At 43.6% G+C, this 25807-nt stretch overlaps 1 protein-coding gene across 1 annotated transcript; it reads right to left on the reverse strand.

The window, feature by feature from the left end:
• Window positions 1-12000: 12000 nt before the first annotated feature.
• PPIC (peptidylprolyl isomerase C) lies at window positions 12001-25763 on the reverse strand. The gene is made up of 5 exons (XM_059916952.1): window positions 25456-25763; window positions 19057-19170; window positions 18502-18595; window positions 15422-15606; window positions 12001-12645 (listed from the first exon to the last, which is right to left on the reverse strand). The coding sequence occupies exons 1-5, from the start codon at window positions 25570-25572 to the stop codon at window positions 12517-12519; spliced, it is 639 nt and encodes a 212-aa protein (XP_059772935.1). The 5' UTR covers window positions 25573-25763; the 3' UTR covers window positions 12001-12516.
• Between the last annotated feature and the right edge of the window lie 44 nt (window positions 25764-25807).

A 25807-nucleotide genomic window follows, 5' to 3' on the forward strand; every position in this document is an offset into this window, starting at 1 on the left:
TGTTTGGATATGTCTTCTACTGCCAGGATTTTATTGGAAACACAAATTGTGTCTTGTCTCTTTATACACACACACACACAAACCTTCTCACATATTCATATAGACATTTATTTCTAATCTGACAAGGTAACTGTTAAATTACCTCATCTATTAAGCCAATAGGTACTCATTAAGTAGTTGATTTACCAAGATAGTAAGGGTTTTTAAAAAAGATAAAGCCCAAGAATCTTTGGTAGCACACTACTCAAGAACTTTGGTGGCACTACTACTCTTTTTTGAGAATTGATTTTTTTTTTTTTAGTGATGACTTTCATTTCTAATTTTTATTTAAATGTTTAATATTCCATTTCAATTCCATTGCAGGAAATAGAAACCACAATAGGTATTTTAAGCAGAATGGAATAATAAGAAGCAGTGCTTACAGAATCTTTTGGAAGGATGAGGGGAATGAACTCCTGGTGGGTCTCTAGGCACGACTTCCAGAATGCTCCAGCAATTTTCCAATACCCGCCTGCCAGGGGAGCTACAGCCTCTGCCTTTAGCAGGAATTCAGGTAGCTGGGAGGCTGCTACTGAAGGTATTGAAGTCAAAAACAGCACATGTAGCTTCGATCCAGGGATCAGCACGTAGGATCAGGAGGTAACTTACCACCCTGACTACTTCATGGCAGCACCCAGGAAACTGGCGACTGGGCACTAGAACAAAGTGTTCAGCTGTCACCACCTACACCACAGTTGCCTCTCAACGCCCATGACTTTGCTTGTCAACAACCGCAGCCTAAAGCAGCAGGAAGATGGTATTCACCCACTTCCATCTTTTACTCTTACAGCTCATGAAAGCACATGCAATTGGCAGAACCTTATTCTTGATCCCCAGCTTCAAGGGAGTCTGGGAAGGAGTTGGAACTTTCTGGTCTCAGCACCTCAGAAATGCACATTGGAAAGAGGATGGAATGTATTTCCACAGTCAAAATTTTAATAAAAACATATGAAAGGATATATAAAAAGAAAAGTCTTCTCCCATCCTGTCTCCTAGATTCCCAGTTCCCCTCCCAGAGACAACCACTGTTCTTGGTTTACATGTATACTTCCAGAGATATTTCATCCACATGCAAGCAAATAATGTATATTTAGTGTACATATATTCCGTTCCCCCTTTTTTATGAAACATGGATATTTCAAAGCATGGATTCATAGCCAATAAAGAAGTAAAGAGTAGAGGGAAGAAAACAGAATAAAAAAGAGGAAAAGAAATCCTCTTACCGCTTAAGCCAGGATATGGGGACAGCCCTCACACTCCCTTATCCCCCAGTTCTTGGATTTGATGGTTTGCCTGGGGCTGATCTCAGAATGTCCCCCAGTTGCTGTTGTATGCAGAGTCTTTCTCAGGCCTAACCTCCATCACCTGGCCAATTTGCATATGGCAGCCCTGGTGTCCTTTCTCCTGGTGTCTTCCTCCTCTCCCCCATTTCAAACGGCGGGCCATGTATACAAATGGCACCAATAACACTGTGACTATCCCCACATGGTAAATTCTTCGGTCATTTCACTTTGAAAAGTATAGAAATCTCATGATCACAGTTTAGGAATAACAAGTGGCTTTCATCTCATTTGTCAACTCTGATCAATTGATAATGGCTCATAAAGCACTCAGGTAAGGATTCTGACACACCGATTTGAGTGGATACTATCCAAAGAAAGCAGAAAATAACAAGTGTTGACAAGGATGTGAAGACTTTGAAACCTTTATACATTGCTGGGAGGAAGTAAAATAGTGCAGCCTCTGTGGAAAATGGTATGGCAGTTCTTAAAAAAATTAAACGTAAAATTGCCACATGATTTAGCAATTCCACTTCTGGATATATACCCAAAAGAAGTGAAAGCAGGGACTCGAACAGTTATTTCTACACCCAAGTTTTTGACAGCATTATTCACAACCAAAAGGTGGAAGCAATCCAAGTGTCCACTGATGGATGAATGGTTAAAATGTGGTCTATACATACAGTGGATTATTCAGCCTTAAAAAGGAAGGAAATTCTGACACCTGCTACAACATGGATAAATCTTGAAGACATTATGCCAAGTGAAATAAGCCAGTCACAAAAGGATGACTACTGTATGATTCCAATTATTTGAGGTACCTAGAATAGTCAAACTAATGGAAACGGAAAATAGAGTGGTGGTTGCCAGGGGCTTGGGGGAGGGGAAAATGGGGATTAGCGTTCAGTGGGTTTCAGCTGGGGAAGATGCGAAAGTTCTGAAGATGGATGATGATGGTTGCACAACAGTGTGAGTGTACTTAATGCCTCTGAACTATACACGTAAAAAATGGTAAATTTTATGTCGTGTAATTTTACTGCAATTTTTTAAAAAAGCTTTTTAAAGAAAAGGATTTTGAGTGAATACAGGCTCAGTGAGTAAGAGTATAGCAACCAATTAGTGATATTTGTCTAGGATGCAGGAGGAGTTTGGGCAAACATACCAGGTGCTATTCTCGTATCCCTGGCAACCTCTGAGATTCTAAAACAATAGTTCTAAACCAGAGATGTGCATCAGAATCACCTAAAACTCTGAATCAATAAATCTGGGCTGGGGTCTGTCCTTGGGTACTTAGAGAAACTTCTCAGTTGATTCTGATACACACATAGGTTAGGAACCACTGTTTGAGGGATGTGAGAGATGGTTTATGAACTCCCCTTCTTTGGTGATTATTGGCTTTCCTACCTCCTGCAGAGTCTACTATGAAAAGAAGAGCAATTCAACTCTCAGAGTATTGCATGTGGCCATGGGGAAGAGGGACTTGTCTTAGTCCATTCTGGCTGCTGTAGCAAAAATACCATAGATTGGGTGGCTTATAAACAACAAACATTTATTTCTCACAGTTCTGGAGTCTGGGAATTGCAAGATCAGGGCACTGGCACATTTGGTGTCTGGTAAGGGGCTCTCTTTTTCACTGTGTCCTGACATGGCGGGAAAGGCACCAGGGATCTCTATGGGGCCTCTGTCATAAGGACACTAATCCCTAATCACCTCCCAAAAGCCCCACCCCCAAACATCATCACATAGGAGGTTAGTTTTCACTATATGAATTAGGAGGGGGTGGGGGGAGCAGACACAAACAGTCTATAGCAGGACTCTTTGAAGAAGCAGCAAGGATGACAGACAAGTTTGGGTAGTGGTTTCAATAGACACCCTATGTGAATATATATTCATTTACTCATCCACTCATTCAGTGAAATGCATTTGAGATTTCTCGCTGCACTAAGGCATGGTATTAGTTATCTAAAAATAGAGGGCTTCCCTGGTGGTGCAGTGGTTAAGAATCTGCCTGCCAATGCAGGGGACACAGGTTCGAGCCCTGGTCCCGGAAGATCCCACATGCCGCGGAGCAACTAAGCCCGTGCGCCACAACTACTGAGCCTGCGCTCTAGAGCCCGCGAGCCACAACGACTGAAGCCCACGTGCCACAACTACTGAAGCCTGTGCACCTAGAGCCTGTGCTCTGCAACAAGAGAAGCCACCGCAATGAGAAGCCCTCACACTGCAACAGAGCAGCCCCCACTTGCAACTAGAGAAAGCTCATGCGCAGCAACGAAGACCCCATGCAGCCAAAAATAATAAATAAATAATTTTTTTTTTAAACAAATAAAGAATAGAGACAAAATCCTTGTTTTCTGAAATTTTTGGCCATTTACTAGGGAATGTCTTTCCATTTAACTGAATTGGATGTAGAGTTCAGTGATTAGGACTATCTTCTCCAGTCTCTCTACTCAGCTTCAAAGCAATCACTTTCATCTTGGCTTTGTTTTGGTTTTCATCCTTGATGATAATTATAGATTTTGAATTCAGCAGCAGAAACCCAGGGAAGTAGCAGACACTAACTCAAAACAGAAAATTCTGCAACATTTATGTTTTCTGTCCATACAGATGCAGAGTGACGGTCTGGATTGGTGATGAGGGTGAAGAGGTATTTACTTTTGTGTGAGGGGGAGGAGGGTACATGGAAATGTTAAGCCTTTGGAGTACATGTAATTGACTGTAGAAAATTTTGTTTTATATTCTCGGAGTATAATTGTAAATCTGACCCATAAAATGTGAAACACTTTCTGTCTTCTTCTACTCTAACATCAGCCATGGTGCCATCAACAGTGTCTCCAGCCCTGATAGTCTCTTCACTTAGAGGCTCTTACGTAGTGAACTCCTCTGGGCGCCACATGTTGTGAGACTAAGGCTTTTCATACTTCATCCCACTATAACTGGACAAAGCTTTTACAAACCTTTATAGAAGAAGAAAGCAAAGATTGGAGTGACTAATAAGTAGCTAACATGATAAAGCACTCATTTGGGCTAAGTTCTATCCACAGATTATCCCATTGAAGCCTCACAACATCTTTCTGAGGTATGTATTCTTTTTTTTCCACTCTACAGTGAAAAAAATGAAAGTAGAAAGGCAAGATAGCTTGACTAAGGCCACCAGTTAATAAAGGGGATCAGGATTTGCACTGTTGATCCCACAGTTCAGGCTAATCCACCCCCCCCCCCGTCAGCCTCACGTTAGAACTGTTTGTATTTATGTGCATTTTTGAACAACACATGAATACTCAGGTCGGAAAGAACTAGTATCCTGACAGTTGCTCATCTTTCTACACTACATTACAAATCAGAGTGCTTTCGCGTCTCCCTTGGTTAAACCAAGCTCTGTGCTCTCAGCTGCAGCCTCCTCCCAGGTCTCTCTGCTTCCACTTTTACTCTAATCCATCCTCCACATGAGAGCCAGAGCCATCTTTTTAACATGTCCGTCAGATCATGTCACTCTTGCTCAAAATTATCCAGTAGCTTCCAGCCCCACTTAAAATTGAAACCCCTGCCACCCTCTCCCAAGTTCCTCGCCCTCCTCTTCCTGGTACTTATCTCACTGGCGACATTGGTCTTTCTCTTCCCAGGACTTGCCAACCTTGGTTCTCACTTAAGTCCTTTGAACCTGCTGGTATCTGCCTGAAATACCCTTCTCACCTCTCATCAGAAGACTGGCCCACTCTCACATCAACTTAGATGTCCCCTCCTCCAAGAGCCCCTCCACGTCACCCAATCTTATGTGGCACCCCAACTCTCACCCTGCCCCATTATTCTATCATAGCACGCTCGTATTCTCTCATAGCAGTTACCACTGTGTGTAATATTCTGTTGATTTGTTCAAGGTCTTTCTCCCCCTCCAAAGAGCATGAGCTCCCTGAGGGCAGGGGCAGCGAGCGACTTGTTTACCCTGTTTCTCAGTGGGGGTGGGGAGGTGTGGGAGTAGATCCCAGAATTGCTGCTGAAGGAGTGGGTGGCCTGCAGCCTGTGTTCCCATCAGGCCCCTCAGAGCTGGCCACACACTTCACAGCAGGGCCTTCAGAAACGTTTGCGGAGCCAACGACCTTGCAATCAGGATGTGCTAACATCTTTCCAGATTTGCGTAATGATTCATTAGCTCCTGATTGTTCTGAAACAGTGGTTTTCTAAAGTTTGCTCACCAGTTTGATACATAGAATGGTGATGGCTTGAATGATTTCTTAAACGTCTGTCCTTTACAAATGAGTTACTAAGCTAATTCAGTGATTAAAAACCATGCTTTTGTGACATCTCAGGGCAGTGGTTTTCAAAGTTGGAACCTTGGACCAAGGTGATGCATGAGCATCACCCAAGAACTTGTTAGAAGCACACATTCTCAGGCCCTGCCCCAGACACTCGGAGAATGGGACCCAGAAATCTAACAAGCCTTCCAGGTGATTCTGATGCACAATAAAGTTTGAGAACCGCAACCCTTCATGTTGCACATTTTAAAAATATTTTAACTTTTTTTAATTAAAAAAAAACCCTCACTACTTCTAGGAGGAGCGGGCAGAAAATCAAACAATGCCAGATGGTTACTGCAGAAGGCTGATAATACCTTTAAGACACCAGCCCATCAGAAACTCAACAAAACCAGTAAGGTATTTTAAATGAAGTAAAAGATAAGAGGTGTCTTACCCATAGAAATTATCTTCTTTTACATAAGCTTTTATATCTGGTATCATGGTAATTTTTTTTCATCACAGAAGGCATCATGGTGTCATTCTAAATCATTGATATCTTTAAATGTGAATCTGAGTAAACTAGAATCCTTGACTTCATGGAACTTATAGAATAATGTGATATTAGGTGGGTAAATATGCCCCAAAATGTGTCATTATAAAGTGTGTTACATGCTATAAAGGAAAAATAAGGAGGTTTACTTATGTGCAGGGAAGATACCTAACTTAGGCTTGGGCAGGTCGAGAACCTTCTCTGAGGTAGTGACATTGAAGTAGAGACAAAGGATGTTGGAGGAATTAACTGGCAAGAATGGGGGAAGGGAGAGGGTGTCACAGAGACATCAGAAGGTTTCAAAGCCCAACCAAGGAGAGAGCTTCAGTCAGGGTCCCCAAGGAAAGGGGTGAGTGTAGAGGATAGTGGAGGGCTGGGACTGGATCCCACAGGGCCCTCCTTGGGACATGGCATTCAAGAGTCTGGCTTATAGCCTATGTGCAATGGGAAACAATTGACTGGTTTTACACAGGAGGGATTTGATCTATTTTTTTATTTTATTTAGCTTTATTGAGGTATAATTGACAAATAATGATTTATTTTGTTTGTTTATACCCATTTATATTTATCAGGCATGAAATTTTTAAAAACATGAATTAAAAAAAAGTCCTCCAAACAGTTCCCCGTGTCTGCAGCTGCATGGAAGCAGAACTAGGTGCAACACTGACTGACCAGCAGAAGGAAACTCAGCTAGATTTTTCTCATTGTGGTGATGGATAGATTTATGCTGCTGAACTATTTCTAACTTCGTGCCTTGTCCACGAGGGTCAGGAATATGCTCTGTAGCCAGGAACAAAGCCAAGCACAGAGAGCAAACCTGTGACTTTGATCACAAAGGGCATCATGTTATTACCTAACTGGGTTTACACGTGGCGGAGCCATGTGATGGTGCAGTTTTCTCATTGAACCACATAAATCGCCCAACAAATGAGGATTCAAGTGTAAAGGTTTCCAAAGTGGATACCATGACTTCCACAGTACTTACGACTCGAGAGAGAGTGGTTTCTCATCACTTCTCGGGTCAAATCCACACTGCTCAGCTCAGGCCTGGGCCTCGCCAACTGCCAGCAGCTTGGCACGCTCATGACCATGGTGTGTCACCCAAGCCAGCTGCCACTCTCCACGGACACTGCCACTGAAGGCGCACCACCACTTGGGGCTTTCCTTTTCCTGTTTGGCACCCACATCATTTTTGCCAGTCTACTTCTATCATGCCCTTCTAACCTCAACTCAGAAAATAAAGAGGAAAAGTTTATTTTTTTTGAAAAAGGTAACAGTCTTTGAAAAAGAGTAGAAACAGTCAAAAGGCAAAGGCCAATGTTTAACAATATTTCTAGTCCTGAGAGAGTTTAAATACCTCATAGTATAATTGTAGGTGGATTATTTTTGGTTACCGATTCTGAACATACTTGTTGAGCATCAGTTATGCGTGAAACACTGTCTCGGGGGGAGATGAGGAGTGTGATCTAATCCCTGGCCGAGAGCAACTTCCAGTCCGAGGAGGAGATAGGAGACACCCAGGAAGTAAGCAGTTAGAACACGGTGTGAGGAAGTTTCCAGTGAAGGCTCGTCGAGGGAGGGATCCCAGGTACTGAGTCCTGAAGAATGGCAGGGAGCAGATAGCCCGGCGGAGGCTCACTAGGCAGAGAGAGCAGCTTGTACAGGCTTGGAGGCAATTCAAAAGTCCTTAGGTCTTTATAAGAGAGCTGTACTTCCAGGATAAATCAAGTCTTGACTTTCTCTGCTCCAGGCTGACCAGTTCTTACTCCTCTCTTCAAGACATTCTGTCCCAGTGTAGGTCTTGGTGTCCAGAAGAGGCACAGGAAGGAGATCTGTGTTTTGTGTCCAGGTTGGAAGAAAAAGATTCAGGTTTTCAAATTGAGATATCTATCGAAGTGACAGGACATAATATTTACCACCTAGGACAGATGGTGACCATAGTTTTAACAGCACTTTAAAGGCCCAGTGTGCTTCAGGAAGAAAGTCCTTCACACCCTCTGAAAAAAGTAATGGATGTGGAAACTTACAAGGCTTCTAATAAAACTTTAGAAGTAGGCAATAGAAGGGATATTGGCCTGTTGAGTCCCTTCCAAATCCTCCAAATTTGTGACTCCCGAGCATTCTGATGAAACTAGTGATGGGCTTACAATTCCATTTATGGATTTTGTAATGTATTTTGTTTTGACTCTTACTATGTGTCAGATGGACTTTTTTTCCCCCCCGATGGGACTTCTGTGACTAGTCACTCTAATTCTGCATCAGTGCCAGTTGTTTTTCCATCACTCTAGAATATCAGTAACACTAGCAAATCTCCAAGCAGGTGATGCTGTATCACACCTAACACTTAGACTTGGCCAAAATCAAGTCCATGAGATGAACTGCAGACAAGTAAAAGCCGTTATGTACTTAACGGCACCAAAATTTTCCATTACAAATACTGTTTTTACTTTTTCTTACTTAAAAAAAAAAAAAAGTGCCTTGAGGGGGCTTTGAATTTCTAAGCCTTCGAGATCAAAGATTTCTTCAGCTGCCTGAATTACAGAAATGTTGAAAAACAAAAACAAATCCTTTTCCTGCTATAAAATCCTTGCCATATTTTTGTCTTTATGTAATTCAAAACAGCTGAACTAAAAAATGAGGTTGAGTTCTAAAAACTCATCAGAAATGGAGTAGCCAATAATTTTGCAAGTGTCATTCTAATTAATCTGACCCAAGAATAAATCTTACTAAATTCTTATCTGATATTCCAGAAAATTGCTAAATAGCACTTAGAATTAAACAACTTGTGGCTAAGGATACTAAAATGTTTAAATTGTTTATTAAAGTGATTCAAGACTGAATTATAATAATGTGGGCATGGCGGTGGTAGCAGCCAGTGTAATTTTCCTGTGATTCCACACACACCCTTGGCTACGTATGTGTCCTTTTAGCAGCATGATTGGCAAAATAGTGAGCTGTTTATTTCAAAAGCCTTTGCAGAACACATAGACCTTTTTATAAAGCAATGGTTTATATGTAGTTATCAGTTTGCTGATGTTTTTAGTATACAGCCTGACCCTCAGGATAAACTGCTTTTAGTAGGGGGGTGACGTTAGCTCATTGATCATCTGGGATAACAGACACCCTGACAGTTTGCTATACCTGTGCACTAGTGGTCTCAGAATTTCAGCACTTCCAAAATGAACCAATTTTTGCTTTATCACTAGAGAGATCTCATTATGCTCATACTAATGAAAAAGCTTGATGGCAAATATGGTAAAAAGTACATGTCCTTATGCATGGGGGCGTAGCAATGGCTTATGTGCTTTCTGACATTTGAAACTTAAGGCACTTTATATGTATGAGGACATTTGTTTCCAATTTCCTCCTGTGTTACCTTTAAAAAAATTTTTAATAAGTTTTTTCCTAAGTATTGTATTATAAAGCAATACACTCTAGAAAAAAAATTAGAAGACAAAAAAGTAAAGAAAATATAAACATAAGTTTTAAAAATCCCACCATTTGCATTTGTTTTTACATCAATCTACATTTTGTTGATTTTGCTTTATGAGAATGTATTTACATAATTGAGATCGTGCTGCAAACAGAATTTCTACTTTTTTCTTTAAAACACGTTACTCTTAAGTTTTGTAGCATCAGTCTTAATGAATGCATAGTACTCCATTATAACCATTTTGGGACATTCAAGTTGCTTCCAGTATTTTTCAATCATAAACAATTCTGCAATTCACATCTTTATACATAAAACTTTTCCAATATTGCTGTATTGGACAAAGACTTTAGGTTGTAAGTCACAAGAAATCAATTCACCCTGGCTTAAGCAAAAGAGGAACTGTATTAGCTTGGGTAATTAAAAAGCTCGGGGTAGAAATTGGCTTCAGGCATGGCTGGACTTAGGGGCTCAGCAGTGTCTTCAGGAATCCATCTTCCATCTCCTGGACCAGCTTCCCTTTGTGCTGATTTCATTCTCACGCCTGCTCCTTTACCTCTTCCCATAAGAAACAGCAGCTCTGTCCTAGCATTTCCAGCAGAACTCCCACAGTTGAAGCTCACTGATATGACTGGGGTCAAACATGTAACTCTGAGCCTGTCACTGGGGCCAGGACAACGGAATGTTCCGATTGGCCTATAGGACCCCCTGCTCCCTTTCCCACCTCTCCCATCTGACTCCTCCACCACCCTCACTCTGCACACCTGGACCCTTTGCTGTTTCTTGAACCCACCAGTCTGCCCTTCATCCAGGGCCACTGCTCTTGTCCCCTCTGCCTTGCTCACTCTTCCCCCAATGTCCCCATGGCTTGCTGCCCTCTCACTTCCTTCAGGCTCTACTCAGGGACTGCCCTGATCACCTCTTCACTCCCTAGTCTCTCTCCCTGTTTCTCTTTGTAGACTTATGACTACCTGATGCTCTGTTATATATTCACGTGGTATATGTGTGAATTGTTTGTCTCCTTCCATGGGAACCACGAGGGCTGGCAGTTTCGTTTGCAGCTCTCTCCAGCATCTAATATTTATCAAGTGAGTTAATGAATGAGTTTGCCAGGCCAGGTATGTACCCATCTGTAGGGTCAGCCCACCCTAAGGATAAGAAATGACTGAAAGGATGGTGTGATTCCTCAAAGAAAACAGGTGGCCATCTCCGGACCAAGGGGGACTGGTTGCCAGACTGTCCAAAACATTGTCACGCTTTCAAGTTCAGATCACTGTCTACGGCAAAGTCCCAGGAGTGGGATTCCAAAGGATACGAATGTTCTGAGTTTCCTGGTAAGTACTTTAACCCCCTATAAAAGTCCTCCTCATAGTAGACAAAATAGTCTTAAATGCAGATCACAACATGGCCCCCCCCAACTTAAACCCGATAGCTCCCCACTGTACTGGGAATAAAAGAAGAGCTCTGCCCTGGCACCCCAGGCCCCAAATGCTCCATTATCAGCCTTACTCTCTGACCTCTCAAGCTGCAGCACACTGGCTTTCTCTTCTGCCCTGGAATCCACGCATTCCACCTCAGGACCCTCGTGTTATCTCTCCCCTCTCTGCCTGGAAGGCCTGGATCACAGATCTGGCCTGACAGCCGCCGCTTCTCTCTCCTCAGAGCTCAGCTCAGATGTCCCCGCATGAGACCACCCAAACAGCACCCCTTTCCCTCACCTGGGCCTTTCCAGCAAACCTGGTGTGGTTTCTTTACAGTGTCAACACCCTTTTATTTGTTACCTCATTTATTCTGTCTTCATCACTAGAATGTAAGTTCCATGATGCCTTTTTCTCGCTGTCCACTGTTGTATTCCCCAAACTCAAAACTGGTACCTGGCATATCAAAGGCCTTTAATAAAGTTTTTTTGGAAAAAAATAACAAAATGCTCTTCAGAAGGATTGTAGCAATTAACACCCCTATCAGCAGTAAGAATGCTCATTTCATCTCATCTCTCATTGAAGCGGTTTTCTTAGAATACAGCTCAAGAGATGTAATTTTGGGGAGAAGCAATGGGGCCGTTTCACAACTACCATTCCCATTTGAACAGAGATCAGGCACACTCTGGTATGTTACAACAAGGCCCCACCAATAAGATTTTACTTTCCCATCTAGTTTAAGTACAGCCCGAATCTTCATCCCCACTATGTAAGTGAAGAAAGACTCCTTTTTGTTGCAACTGGACTCAAGGGAACTTCCTAAACATGTTACACTGAGTAAAAATTAGTGAATAATCAGCTCAAGTATTTGGGATATGGATGGGCGTCATTTCTGTGCATTCCCATCCCAAATGATCCAGTTGTGCTAATATTTTGACTTACAGAACCCTCACTAATCTTTCATTATTAACATTAAAATGCATATATTTTGTACATTACTTTTTGTTTTAAAGCACTTCAGGTTAAAAAAAAAGTCTTGCAAAAATAATTGATCTACATAAAAAGTATTTAATATAGAGAATACCAGAGCACCTTTCATCAGGTAAAAGTCCCTGTGACATATATCAGATAATACTAATCAAATCTCCCTTTACCTGAAAAGAATTTCTGTTTGAATACAAAGTAATAAACTTCTTGTTCCCATCTTTTTTCAGACAAATCTTCAGCATCATTCAATTTGGGGGGGTCACAATTAATCCAGCAAAGAAATGATTGTGTTCTTCAAAAGAAAATAGCCAATACAAAGTTTTCTAGTTTAAAAACAGCACCACTGGAGGAAAGGGATGTGTCTTTTAAGTGCAAAGTCCCTAAACAAGTGATTTACCAAAATTCATGCTAACTAAACTTTGAGTGGTTGCTTTCTATAACCTTCCTGTGATCCGGGGTAGAAAATAGAATAAAGTTAAAAAACAAAGCAAAAGAGTAACTTTTAAGAATCAACACACACACACACACACACACCACCCTGGCAGAGCGTGATCTTCTTTGTTTTCTGCCAATTGTATCACCAGTCAGCGACCTCTACCACAAAGGGTGTTTTCACATCTATCTTGCCACTGTTGATGATGGAGCAGTCGGTGAGTGGACGGTCACGCCCATCGGTGGCCTGCAGTTCTATGGAGTGGACCACTGTCTGGTGAGAGAAAAGTAGACCCATGGATCACTTCTGACCAGCAACTGTGGTGATCAAGAGGTAAAATCAATGTGAAGTCTGAAAGCCCTAGTGGGAAATAAGTTGTTTTTGCTTTTTCTATAATTACAAAAACCATGCAAGATAACTATGGAAAATTTAGTCAGGAAATTTATATATAACAGAATAAAATTTACCCACGAGCTTGCTAATCAGAGAGCATATTTGTGTATTTCCTCTCTTCTTTTTATTAGCATTTTATATTCTAAAAAAATTAGATATTTTTGCAAACATCTAGCTCTAATGAAAAGTATTTCTATTCACTTCTTACAACCCAGCTTAACAGTTAACATGGAGTTTGAGACAATTTCAGCTCCACTCTATAAGAGGTCTAGGCATAAGAAAATGAGCCAGAAAGCAGATTTAGTAGTGGAGCTAGTTCTGGGTTTGCCCATTTTAAAGCTGACCCCAGCCAGTAATCTACAGGTTGAGTCTGGTACTACTAATGTAACCCCAACGCCGCAGTGGTGTAAAAGGCCCCTTTCTCTACTCCGGAAGCCTTCACAAGCTCACGGACTAATTTATGTCACATAGTGGGCAAGGACTAGGCAAGTGGACTTCTGATGAGTTTCCCAAACAGGGTTGAAGCAAAAATAGCAACAAAGTCTCTGAGCGCTTTGGACATGGTGTCAGCTAATCCAGTCTCTGGCTGACTTAGGTTAATTTAAGATAATAGACCAGCACTCTTCTAATAATATCAATAATATATATTTCTAAATAGATTGTGTGTGTGGGTTCATATGTGCACATGTGTACCTAAAGCATGCAGCTACACATCCGAATTACCTGTGGCACTTTAAAAACTGCTTATTTAATGGTTAAAATGGAAATTTCTATGTTGTGTATATTTTACAATAATTTTTTAACACGCTTATTCGCGGGCCCGCCTCCGGAGGTTCTGATTCTGTAAGTCTGGGGTGAGGTCCAGTGTTAATAAAGCTACCCAGACAATCTCTGGAGGGTCAGGGGATGGAAGTCAGGAGATCCTGAAAATTCCTTGAAACTATATGAAACACCATACTTTTTTTTTTCTTATGGAGAGAAAGTTTATAGTTTTCACTAGTTTCTCAAAGTAGTTTATGACTCATAAAATGTTAAGGACTGTTTGTCTAAGACCAGGCAGCAGATCCCCCAGGATGCATACCAGTGGTGGAAGGAGGTTGGTACACCAGGGCACCAAGACATAAGATCCAGAAGACTAGAAGAGAAACCACGACCAGAAGAAGAAAGCCCCAAATGCATACTCTTCATTTTTCTTACAGCCTAGCATTATGTTGTATTCAAAAATACTCATTGAACGAATGTTTGAATCAGTTTACATTTAAACTACTTAGAAACTGGTTAGACCCAGTGGTCAAAGCTCCAAACTGGTTTAACGCATGCATGTCTATGTTTAGCGCATTTAAAAAGCAAAGTTCAATAAGAGACTTGAGGAGTGCTAGGATTCGTTACTATTTAAGAATAGATTCTTTTGAGGACATTGCGGCTTATGAAAATATAGGCACGTCCTTCACTGTGATGGGACCTAAAGTGATATATTAAGTGATAGGTATCTACCCCGTTTGCCTTTCATCCCTCTTGCTAATGAGAATTATTTGACAGCTCTGGTTGAACACCTCCTTGCCTTGTAACGGAGGTTCTGAGTCAGCCGGCTCAGTTCCTGGCCTTTTGTCGAGTAGAATCAGAATAACAGGTAGAAGTTGTGGAAGAACTGCAACGAGCATGATTGGTTTGTTTACACTTGAATGAGTTCACATGAAAACAAACAATGAAATGTGGAAGAGGGAAGGGAACCGAGGATTGTCCAGGGTTGTGTCGGGCAGACCTTATAGTTGCCAGTTGAAGAGCTGGAAGAGCATCTTTGGGCAGTTGCTAAGGAGGAGAAATGCTGGGAGTGGAAAAGAATGAGGATTTTAAGAAGTCTTTCTATGGATTATGAATTGGACCCCTTTGATATTCTTTAAGACACAGCAGCATAAACTTGAACTCTCTTTAGGAATTTTGGTTGTTATACCGTGTGTCATTGAAGGTGACTGTGTCTGTACTAAACCACATGGGGCTCAGGGGTTTTAAAAATATTTTATTTTGAATTGTGGTAAGAAACACATAACATAAAATTTGCCATCTCATCCATTTCTAAGTGTACAGTTCATTAGTTTAAGCATATTCACACTATTGTGCAACTAAACTCCAGAACTTTTTCATCTTATAAAACTGAAGATCTACAGAGATACCCACTGAAACTAGCTCCCCATTTCCTCATCCCCCCAGCCCCTGGCAACCACCATTCTGCTTTATGTTCCCGTGTATTTGACTACTTTAGATACCTCATTTGAATGGAATCATACAGCCTTTTTGTGACTGGCTTATTTTCTTTAACATTCCAAAGGTTTATTCATGTTGTAGCATGTGACAGGATCTCCTTCCTTTTTAAGGCTGAATAATATTTCATTGTATGTACATATGGGATTTTATTTGAGTTTCCACTTATTTCAAGTGTGAGATGAATTAAGTACTCAACTTCTCCCTGTCAAGTCCCCAGCTTCTGCCCCAATGCTCCTAACAATTAAAAATACCACACCATATATAATTTATTCACCTTTGAAGAGGCCAGTCAGCATATAATTATGGCTCTCTAACAAGCACATTTGGAGATTAAATCACTAAGAGTACTCTCATTATAAATCTTTGAATGAGAAAAAATAATACATCAAGTTACCATTCCATCAATGACTTTTCCAAATACCACATGTTTGCCATCCAACCAGGTGGGCTTGGTCAAGGTGATAAAGAACTGAGAGCCATTGGTGTCAGGCCCAGCATTGGCCATGCTGACCCACCCAATGCCGTAATGCTTCAGTTTGAAGTTCTCATCTGGGAATGTCTCACCATAAATGCTTATACCTGAGTGAGACAAAACAAAAAGGGGAGAGACAACAGATGTTCTATGAAAGTAAATTCTTCAAAGGGGAATACAAGGTTTGAGTAGATTGGTTAATAGAACCCTGTAGGAGGTGGGGATGGGGAAAAGATGGTCAAATATAAGGAGATATAAAGCAGAGGATAAAATTAACTCCTTAACGGGGACTTCCCTGGCGGTCCAGTGGTTAAGATCCCACGCTTCCGCTGCAGGGGGCGCGGGTTAGATCCCTGGCTGGGGAACTAGGATCCTGCATGCTGCGCAGCGCGGCCAAAAAAATTAAAAAAAAAAAAAAAAATTAACTCCTTAAGGAAACAGGGCATCAGGGACCAAAACAAATAGACAAAAGCCTTAAGTATGACACAAGATGGGAGGATGCCCTCTGGCCTCCAACCAAGACCCAAACCCTGAACGAGCAAGTCAGTGATTTCACTCCGAAATGAGAAGGAACTGAAGGTCAGGAGGACATCGTGAAGCCCAATGGAAAGGTGGATAAGCCAACCTAGTGGCTCCACCTCTGTCCTGAGGTTCAGGTCACTTGTCCTGGATCACTCCTACCTCTGCAGCCAACCAGAGTACAAAACGCACTTAATCTACACCCTTAGTTAATTCTCACAACAATCCTATAGAATAGGTTTTCTCATTCCCATTTTGAATGGGAAACAGAGGTTATCAAACTTGAAAACAGCAGAGTAGAACTTGAACTTCTGGCTCTAACTCTGGTTCTCTAAGCACGAAGAGCCTCAGCACTGAGAACAACAGCGTAAGCCTGGAAGTCATCAGGCTTGATGACTTCAGGGCTCGTCAGGATACAGAGGGTCACAGCAACTGGCAGCACCCAGAGAGCCAACCTTGAACAGAAGAACCAAAGGCAGGCATGGGGGCTGGAGATCAAGCACAGCAGCAGGGAGAGCAGAACACATTTTTCCTATAGAACAACAGTACAGGCCATGGAAAGTATCTGCTCCATCCTCCAACACCCTGAGTGCCTGTCACACCCACCTCCTCCACTGCAGGGCTCCTTATCCATTGGTGGCCAACCTTAAAGTCCTGGCTCAGTTAGCTCTTGTGTTATCTCCTTCTTACTATGCAGTTACTTGTGAAGGACCAGGCAAAAATTCTACTTCCTTAAGCCTTGGGTCTCACATAGGCGTTTTTCTTTATTTATATACAACCAAAACTTCTTCATAGCTAATGTAGTTAACTTTTAAAACACGATATCTAGAAAGTGTTGCAGTAGAGGAATTAGTAAGGACATTTTGTGAATCCTAATTATCTTCCTTCTTAAGGTGTTTACATCTTGCAATATATGGCTTTTGAATGAATAACTAGATATTTTAACAACTTCACTCCTTTGTAATTGTCTTATATTTATCTGAGTAATTAATACAATATTTAATAATTTAAGGAAACCTGACTGTTTTTTTTTTTCTTTGTAGACTAGATCAAATATAATTCATCTTACCAAGAAAAAAAAAATCCTGGCTCAGTTAGAAGGACCAGAAGTGGATACCAAAGGCAAGCCATTTATAGCTGGTTGGTAAGTGACATATGAGGTGGCCTGGCAGGAAAGTTTTGCCTATAGAGAGGTCTAGGCTAAATTTAAATGATCCAAAAGGTCCTATCTACAAAACTCATGGGAGCCCATACACACACACAGAGCAGGGAAAGCAGAGAGAGAGAGGGGCACAGGAAAGAGGACACAGTAGAGCTCCATCACCACTCTTTGCTGGGCCCCAGGCAGGGCGGTGGGGTGCCAGTCCTGAGGGGACCCGTACTGGAGCTGCAGGCTTTTCCACCGAGACCCAGCTCTGCAGCAGCTGGGCTTGCTACCCTCAGCATCCTCACCAGCCCCATGAAACCAAGTAACCTGAACATGTTCCTGTGCTCCCTTCTACATCCCCATACCCGGCAGCATTTCTGCAGGGACTCAAAGTAATCCTCCTGAAGTGTCTGGCAAATCCAAACATTGAATGGCACCCATTTTGTTATTAAAAAAATGGCAATAAACATAAAATTAACAATAGTGCTTGAAAATGGCTTGTTTCTTTAAAAAGTTAGCAATTTAATATCCACCAAAACCAGTATTTGCTGAATTAAAAATCTTAAACCTGAAGTAAATTTAAATTCTGTGTGGTTATATACTGTGTGTGTGTTCAGGAACTCACTACATTTCTGAGGAAAAATAGTCCAGGGAGCTGGGTAGCTGGGATCCTCAATGAGAAACAATAAGCTCAGAGATACCTGAAACTCTATAAATTGAATTATTTGTACTTTATAGAATTCTAACTTTGTTGATAAAAATTAATGTATACTGTAATTTTGACAAGTTGTCTATTACTTAATTTTTTTATTATTGAAAAAGCTGACAATAAGAATGAAAGAATTTTGAAAGAAGGAGGTAAATTCACCTATAATCCTGCCACCTAAGTACCAGCCTCGTCATTCTGGCATGATGTCCCCAGACCCCCTCCACCAACATGCACGTCTGCAGCTGGCTGCCACCCCAGGGTACACAGTTTTTCAGTCTACCTTTCCTTGCTATGACAGACATCTTTCTGTATTACTACATACCAGAAGTCTAGGATTTTAAGCACTGCAAAACAGCCTGCTAAATGAATATATCTCCACTATGGAAAGATAATGAACACCAAAGCAATACTGTTAAAAATTAGGAGGCCTCACTCATTCACACCTACCAAGATTTTGTTAGATAAGGCCCCCTACCCCAACTCAATCCTTCTTGAAAAATTAGTCTGGTTGTCTTTATGACTTTGTTCCTTAAATCTGGGAATTCAATATGCTGGGTAAATACATCATCTTAACCTTAGGTTTCACCTGGGTAAGCAGGAAAGGAAAAATATTAGAGACAACTTTACCGCCAGTGCCATCTCCACTGGTGAAGTCTCCTCCTTGAATCATGAAATCTTTGATGACGCGATGAAATTTGCTTCCTCTATATCCATATCCTTTCTAAAGAGATTACGTCAATTGAATACACAAGTAGATATAACCCATACTGTAAGATAAACCCCAGTGTTTATCTGGAAATGACAAAATGAGAAAATTACACGAAATATCTACAAAACTAGATGAGGTGCCTGCAATAATTTACTGATAGAAATTTATCATCAGCTGACTGAAAAGTAAATACATAAACTATAGAGGTAAAGTATTAACATGCACAAGTAAAAAGAGAGAAGTCTGCATTTTCACTTGATGACTGTTTCCTGTCAGTTTCTAGAACCCTGAGGAAACTGAGGGCTTGAAGAATAGCGATTTTCTAGGAAAATAAAGTAAAATATTGTTAAATGTCTCAAGTTCATCTCATCTACTAATTTAATACTTATTTTCCCAGAATACATCTTTACGTTTGGCTTAAAAGAAGGAAGATCTACTTCTGTGCAGTTAAAGGGAATAAAACTGAGATATACCTCTCCTGTTGCCAGAGCAACAAAATTTTCCACAGTCTTGGGCACAACTTTTCCAAAGAGGCCAATCACAATTCTGCCAACATCTTTATCTCCAATCCTCACATCAAAGAAGACCTGCGTGTGGTTGAAAGGCAGAGTAGAAGGTTATAATGTGAAAAAGCCACAATACAAGGTAAGGGAGCATGATAATCTGTGAACTGATCCAGATGCAAGGGCCCTGCCCACCAGTATTTAATAAAGGAGCATGAAGGAGCTATTTTATGAAGGAGCATGATATAAATTAAAGGAGTTCTGAAACCATCTTGTGGGTGCATTTCACTCACATATTCATTCACCAAACAGTTACGGAGCACCACCTCTAGGCCAGGCACTGTACTAGGAACTGGGTTTAAAGTTGGACTCAGTACTGTCAGAGTCAGCCAGTAATGTCTTCAAGAATTCCTCTCCCCTCCACAACCCAGACCAGCACTGCTCTGGCCTCCTGTTTCCTAGCTCTGTGGACACAGGTTAGAGTGGAGACTGTTGGTCTTCTGAGAGGTAATGCTCTCCAGTCTTGGCAGGAGGAAAAAAAATGGTGAGGAGAGAAACAGTCTAACCATCCAGATTTATTTTTTTGTAACTTCGAGCAGTGCTAAATTCCCAATGAGTTCTGAGTAGACATCTGCTGTCAAGGGGACTGTGAAAGATTATCACAACACACAACACTCCTCCAGGAGGCCTGCCACTCACGTGCAGACACACTAAGGCACCAGGGCCACAGCTGCACCCAAAGTACAACAAACATTACACTCAGGTCCTGACAGAACCATTTACCCTGTAAACTCAGACACCAAATTCAGTCATCATGTCCCCAAAGTTGCACATATACAACAGTTTAGAACAGAAAAGAGCAAGCACACATCTGGAAGTGAGTCACTTTTTTTTGCAGATAAACTTTAAAAGCTCTCTTGGACTGTTTTTTTACTGTTTCATCTGAAATGAAATTACAAACGTCTTGCTTCACAAATCACTGTGTTGAGATGATTTTGAGATAGAATGCTTGAAAAGGCCATGGAGTCAAAGGGCATTCTATTAGTGAGTTTAGATTATACGAACCAATTTACTGTTTGAATGGGTAAAAAAGACATTCAAGAGATGGCTTTAAAAAATATAAGAAGGGTTGTCAAAGAGAAAAGATGTCATACAGTTTAGAAAAATCACGAAGTAAAGACTGTCAAGCTTTAGTTCAAGACAAGAGCTTCTGTCAATACATCAGGACGTCTGTCACAGGATGATGTGGTATTTTGCAATTTTACATGGCCAAAGCAGCAAAGACTGTATTATTATTTATATGGTAAAACTTCATAGAATGCACAAAAGACGGTGCCCTTGAGATTGGGCAGTGCAGTGGAGTAGGACAATTCAGGAAGCTGCATTAACACCCACAGGAGCCCAGCGTGCAGAGCTGGGGTCAAAGAGAAGTAGGTTCTCCAAAGGGATTTCTGAACCAAGGAGTAAATTCAATAACAGGCAATAATGAAGCAGCACCGGGACAAGAATTGGGTATGCAATCATAAAGAAGCACCGTATAAGACACTAGAAAAGTCTATCAGACTTTTAAAATAAAGAAGAGGAAATAAAGCCTGTGAACATTTCAACAGCAAAGAGAATCAAATGTGGGAGGGCAGCATAAGAAGATGAAGAAAAAGTGTCTGTCACCCAGCGTAACTCTTCAGTAAAAATCTTATTTTCTTACACGCAGCCTAGCACACATATTAATATGATTTTTTTTTCCCAAACCACAACATCCTTCAACTTCATGCGTGATGGCAAGAAAATATAGCAGAGTTTCCCTAACTCTAATGGAAATGATGAAATCAAATCTTATTGTCAACAAGTACTTGTCAAAGATCCATGCAGAAGGCAGCGTGAGGGTACAAGCTACTGGAGGGAGCCCCTGTCCTAAGGGAGCTTATGTAAACAGGCCAAGTAAACGAACAACCATAGCACAAGGCCCCAGGTTACAAATGCCCCAAGAACACTGTACACCCACTGTTGTGGAGGAACGTTAAGGCTGATGGAAGGCATCCTGGCGAAGGTGTGATGGGAGGCAGGCCTGGAAGGAGGGGAGCAGCCTCCAGGGACAGGGATGGGCAGTTCTTTCTGGGACCAAAGTACTGAGGCAGGAAAAATGATCCATGTGCAGAGAAGCAACACAGCCCTTCTGACCGCAACCGGCTGGCAAGGGAGACTCTCACCAGTTCCAGAGGCAAAGGAAGGATGCCAGCTAAGAGATCCAGCTTTTGTTAGGCAACACTAGGAGCATGAAAGACAAAATTTCAATTTGAGGCTGTGTTCACTTGGACTGCGATTTATGATGAATATGGCTCTGTCTAGGCAGGGAACCCTTAAGGGGTAGAAACGGTGTTTTTAGATTCCCAGTGTCAGCTCACGCAGGTACTCAAAAAATGCTAAATAGTTCAATGCCAGTTGATACGAAATGAGGACCAGGGCGCACACACACCTAGACAGAGGGTGAAGGTGGGCCCAGGGTGGCTGCCAGGCAAACCTTCTCACCCTGAGATCGTCTGTGACTTTGCTGCGTGTCCTTGGGAACAGACCCCGTGCTAGACAAGGGGTGGGGCTGCAAAGTCCCTACCCTCCTGGAGCTTACCCTCCCACAGAAGAGAAAGCACATAGATACTCGCTATAATATAATGGGAAGTCAGGTTTTACGAGAAGATATGTACAGATAAAATGTCACGGTTAGAGGTGATGATTATCTGTGGAGATCAGGGCAGGCTTCCTGGAAAAGGTGGCACTTGAATTCCATGTTGCACTTCAGGAGCTGGCCCCTCAGTCACTCCGTTTTTCCCTTGAGGCTGCCCTTGAAAGTCATTTGAAAATTACGGGGGGACTTCCCTGGTGGTGCAGTGGTTAAGAATCTGCCTGCCAATGCAGGGGACACGGGTTCGAGCCCTGGTCCGGGAAGATGCCACATGCCGCGGAGCAACTAAGTCCATGCGCCACTGAGCCTGTGCTCTAGAGCCCGCGAGCCACAACTACTGAAGCCCACATGCCTAGAGTCTGTGCTCCACAACAAGAGAAGCCACCGCAATGAGAAGCCCGCACACTGTAACGAAGAGTAGACCCTGCTCGCTGCAACTAGAGAAAGCCCGCACACAGAAATGAAGACCCAACGCAGCCAAAAATAAATAAGTAAATAAATTTATTTTTAAAAAAATTACAGGGCACTGGAGGTGGGGAGAGACAGGGGAAGAGGCAAGAGGCACTCACATAGCTCTGCCCCAAACCCTTGTAGGGTTAATCCTGCTTCCATTTCCAAAGTAACTGGGGAAGACACCAAGTACACGAGCTGTGAGGTCCAGGAAACTGTTCTCAAACCGGCTCCACCACTAACTGGCCATGGGACCTTGGGCAACTCTGAGCTCCTGTTCCTCATTGTACCCAGATGATGATTCCTCTCAGGGCTGCACTGCTACAGGAGGACTAATAAGATAACACAAATAACACTAACAATTGACCTCCTAAATCAGGAACTTCAATCAGGGCTAAGCATTTTACATGCTTTAGCACATCTAATATGCAAAACCCTGCAGGTAGGTATTATTTCCCTTTCCACTTACAGAGGAAATAGAAATGGAATAGAGGAGGAGCCTCAGACATTAGGTAACTTGCTGTTACCCCAGCTGAAGCCTCCTGGCCACTCCAAGAGCTGCAGAAAGTGCCAGCAAGTTGTGACATGAGTGCAGCTGGAAAGATGGCAGCATTATTTTCTACAGTCTCGGGGCCTGACCCTGCACAGAGCCCATGGCATCTGCTGGAAAGTGCGGGGCTGCAAACACTAACTCGGTGGATTTTGAGACCAGTGAGCTGGAGCCCCAACCTGAGGCTCCACGGCTGGGCAGGAGGCTGAGGTGGCAGCTGGCAGCCGGATTCATGGACAAGGTGAGTGCCATTAAAGGGCCCTGGGGGGAATAGCACTTCACACCTCTCATTTACAGATTCCTGTTTTTAAACAAAATCAGAGGAAAAGGTAAAGACTGCTGGGGAAAACAATACACTAGAGTGATGGCCAATTAATCTACTTTTCCACACTCAGAGAAATCATTTTTTAATGTTTCCACTTTCCAATAGATTAGTTGTTTTAAAATGTCCACTGAAAAAGTAATTCAACAGAGTTGAAACTGTGGAAGGACATGCCTACACAGTTTTTTAGAACGTAATGACAAATGGGCTGGGAAAAAAGGAGATACATTGAGTGACTATTCCAAAAGTAGAGTGCGTGAAAACTCCCTCAGTGACAGCACCCTGGTCTTGGGGCGAAGATGCCCCAACTCTTCCCCTCTTGCAGCCACCAGCTTCCTTCCCTCTCCTCGAGGTTCCCAACTGCAGCTCCACACTCCCAGAGACTGTGATTACTGATTACTTGCTCTGGGGTGGTCTCTGCACTGGTAGGTCTAAAAGCTTCCCAGGTAAGCCTGTTCCCAGATACTATAGGTGACGTTCTCACACTAACAAATTATTCGTTGCATATCTGAAATTCACATCTCACTGGGCATCCTGTATTTCATCTGACAGTCCTACCCCCTTTCTCCCACCCTTATCTAAACAGTCAGCAAGTCCTGTTAGTTACACTTCAAAAGTCGATTTCTAGTCCCTCCCTGGCTCCCCATTTCCACCATTACCCACGCTAATCCAAGCCACCACCATCCAGATTCTGACCTGGAGCCCTGAAGACCTCCCAGTTCACTCTCCACTGAACAACCACAGTAATTGTTTAAAAGCATATATGAGATCATGTCAATTCCATGCGTACAACCCTTCAGCAGCTATAACTGCACTTAGAATAAGACTTCAAATTATGAGAATAATTGCCTTAAAACCCATACTCCGAACTGTGGCCCGGAAGGCACTACCTGATCTTGCTGCTGCTCACCCCCTAACCTCATCTCAAGCCACTCCCCCTCTCATCCCTGGGCTGAAGCCACACCGTCCCTTCTCCATCCTCTGAACATACAATGGCTTTTCTGTCTGGAGGCCTTGCATATGCAGTTCCCTTTGCCTCCTAAGTCTTTGCCAGGCTGTTTTTTTTTTTTACCCTTCAGGTATTTTTAAATGTCACCCAATCTATTTCCGGGTGTATTTCCTTCATCATTTCATCACTTTATGAATTTTATGTTTAAGGCTTATCCCATGAGACCCAAATAGTATCTGCAGATTGGAAGAACCCCCCCACTTCCCCCCTTCAGCTATGTGGCCTTGTATAAGCCGTTTCCCAAAGCTAGATAAGCCCCAAAGATCAAGGGGCTGGGAGGAGAATCAGTGATCAAAGCCAGCAAGGTCAGTTTATCACCACACGTACCCCGCAGCACGGCCTTTCTGTTCACTCTTAGGCTACATCAGATGTTGGGCTGAACCTCCCCCGCCCCTTGTCCTCCCCCCTCCTCGGTGGGGTGTGTGGTAGAGGACTTAAGCATCCAACATTATCATTTCTACTGGCAGACACCGGACCGATTGTTAGGGCCACCTGCAGCTGCCCCTCCTTCCAGATTCCAAGACACTCCTGCCAGTGGGTTTTCTAGAAGTGGTCATCAAGGGCCCCAAATCATCCCCTCCCTCCTTCCCTCCCTCTATCTCTCCCTGTACCCTCCCATTATCCTCTAACCTTGGCTAAATATGGTGGGGAAAGACCTGAAGCTGTAAAGACCAGTCTATGGCAGATGTCCCCCCACCCCACCCCCCAATCGTGATCAAAAGGCTGGCCTCAGTTATACAGGAGCCGCCTGTGCCGTGCTAGCACCGTCCCCACCAGCCGCCAGAGTCTGAAAAGCGCACCTCTCCCTCCCCGGGGAGGACGGTCGTTCCTAAGTACAGGAAAAGGAGGCTAGCCCTTGGTTTCAGCAAGGCCACGTAAGGCCTGCCCCGACCCCACCGCGACAGGGGCTGGACCTGGTATCTACCAGGTCAGGTGACACCCGCGGCGGGCGGCCCAGCTGCAACCCCTCCGCTCGCAACGCGTCTCCTCCGCCCGTCCCCGTCCCTCCCGCGTTCTTCCTGCTTCTATTCCCTAGTCCCCGCCAAGGCGAAGGAAGTACTCAGCGGTCTCCTTCCTGAAGAAAGGGCCCGCCGGTTCCGGAAGCTTCTCCCAACTCCCAGGCAAAGTTCAGACAGCCGGCGGCGGGGGCGGACTCGGCCCAGCGCCCCCAAAGCCTCCCGGGAGAGCGCGGCCCCCCCGCGCGCGGGCAGCCTCCTGCCACCTAGCCCCCCGGCCGCCTCCCGTCCTCTGCGCCCGGGAAGCCCCCTCCTCGCCGCCCCTGACCCTGAGGTTCCAGTCCCCAAAGCTCTCCCATGCCCTCGGCCAGCACGAGGGGAAGCTGCTGCCCGCCGCCCGGTCACCTTGGCCGTCACCGAGGGGCCTCGCTTGCGGACGCCTGACGCTCCCGCAGAAGGTACAAGAGCGCTGAGCCCCACGCAAAGCACGAGAGGTACCAGCAGCCGGGGACCCGGGCCCATCGTGAGCGGTGGCAGCGGGGGCAGCGCCTCGGGCGCAACCGCAGGTTCCGGGACCGCTGGTGGGACTCTCGGCCGGCTGCGCCTGCGCGCTCCCGGTTCGGGGCGGGGGGGCGCGGGGGTGATGGGGATGGGGCAGTCGGGGCAGGCCCGGAACCTAGGGCGCCTCCTCCCAAGTTCAGCCCAGCGACCCGAGCTAGGGACTCGGAGAGGCGCGCCACGGAGGGCGCAGCCGAAT

The sequence above is a fragment of the Balaenoptera ricei genome, chromosome 3 (assembly GCF_028023285.1).
Source record: "Balaenoptera ricei isolate mBalRic1 chromosome 3, mBalRic1.hap2, whole genome shotgun sequence".
Taxonomy (NCBI): domain Eukaryota; kingdom Metazoa; phylum Chordata; class Mammalia; order Artiodactyla; family Balaenopteridae; genus Balaenoptera; species Balaenoptera ricei.

Bases quoted from the DNA above. Each gene is read 5' to 3' on its own strand.
- PPIC (XM_059916952.1), bottom strand. From the start codon at position 25,572: ATGGGCCCGGGTCCCCGGCTGCTGGTACCTCTCGTGCTTTGCGTGGGG. The intron at 19,171-25,455 runs GTGACCGGGCGG...AACCACACGCAG, and splicing joins GCCCCTCGGTGACGGCCAAG to GTCTTCTTTGATGTGAGGAT. The intron at 18,596-19,056 runs GTATATCTCAGT...TAATCTCTTTAG, and splicing joins TTGCTCTGGCAACAGGAGAG to AAAGGATATGGATATAGAGG.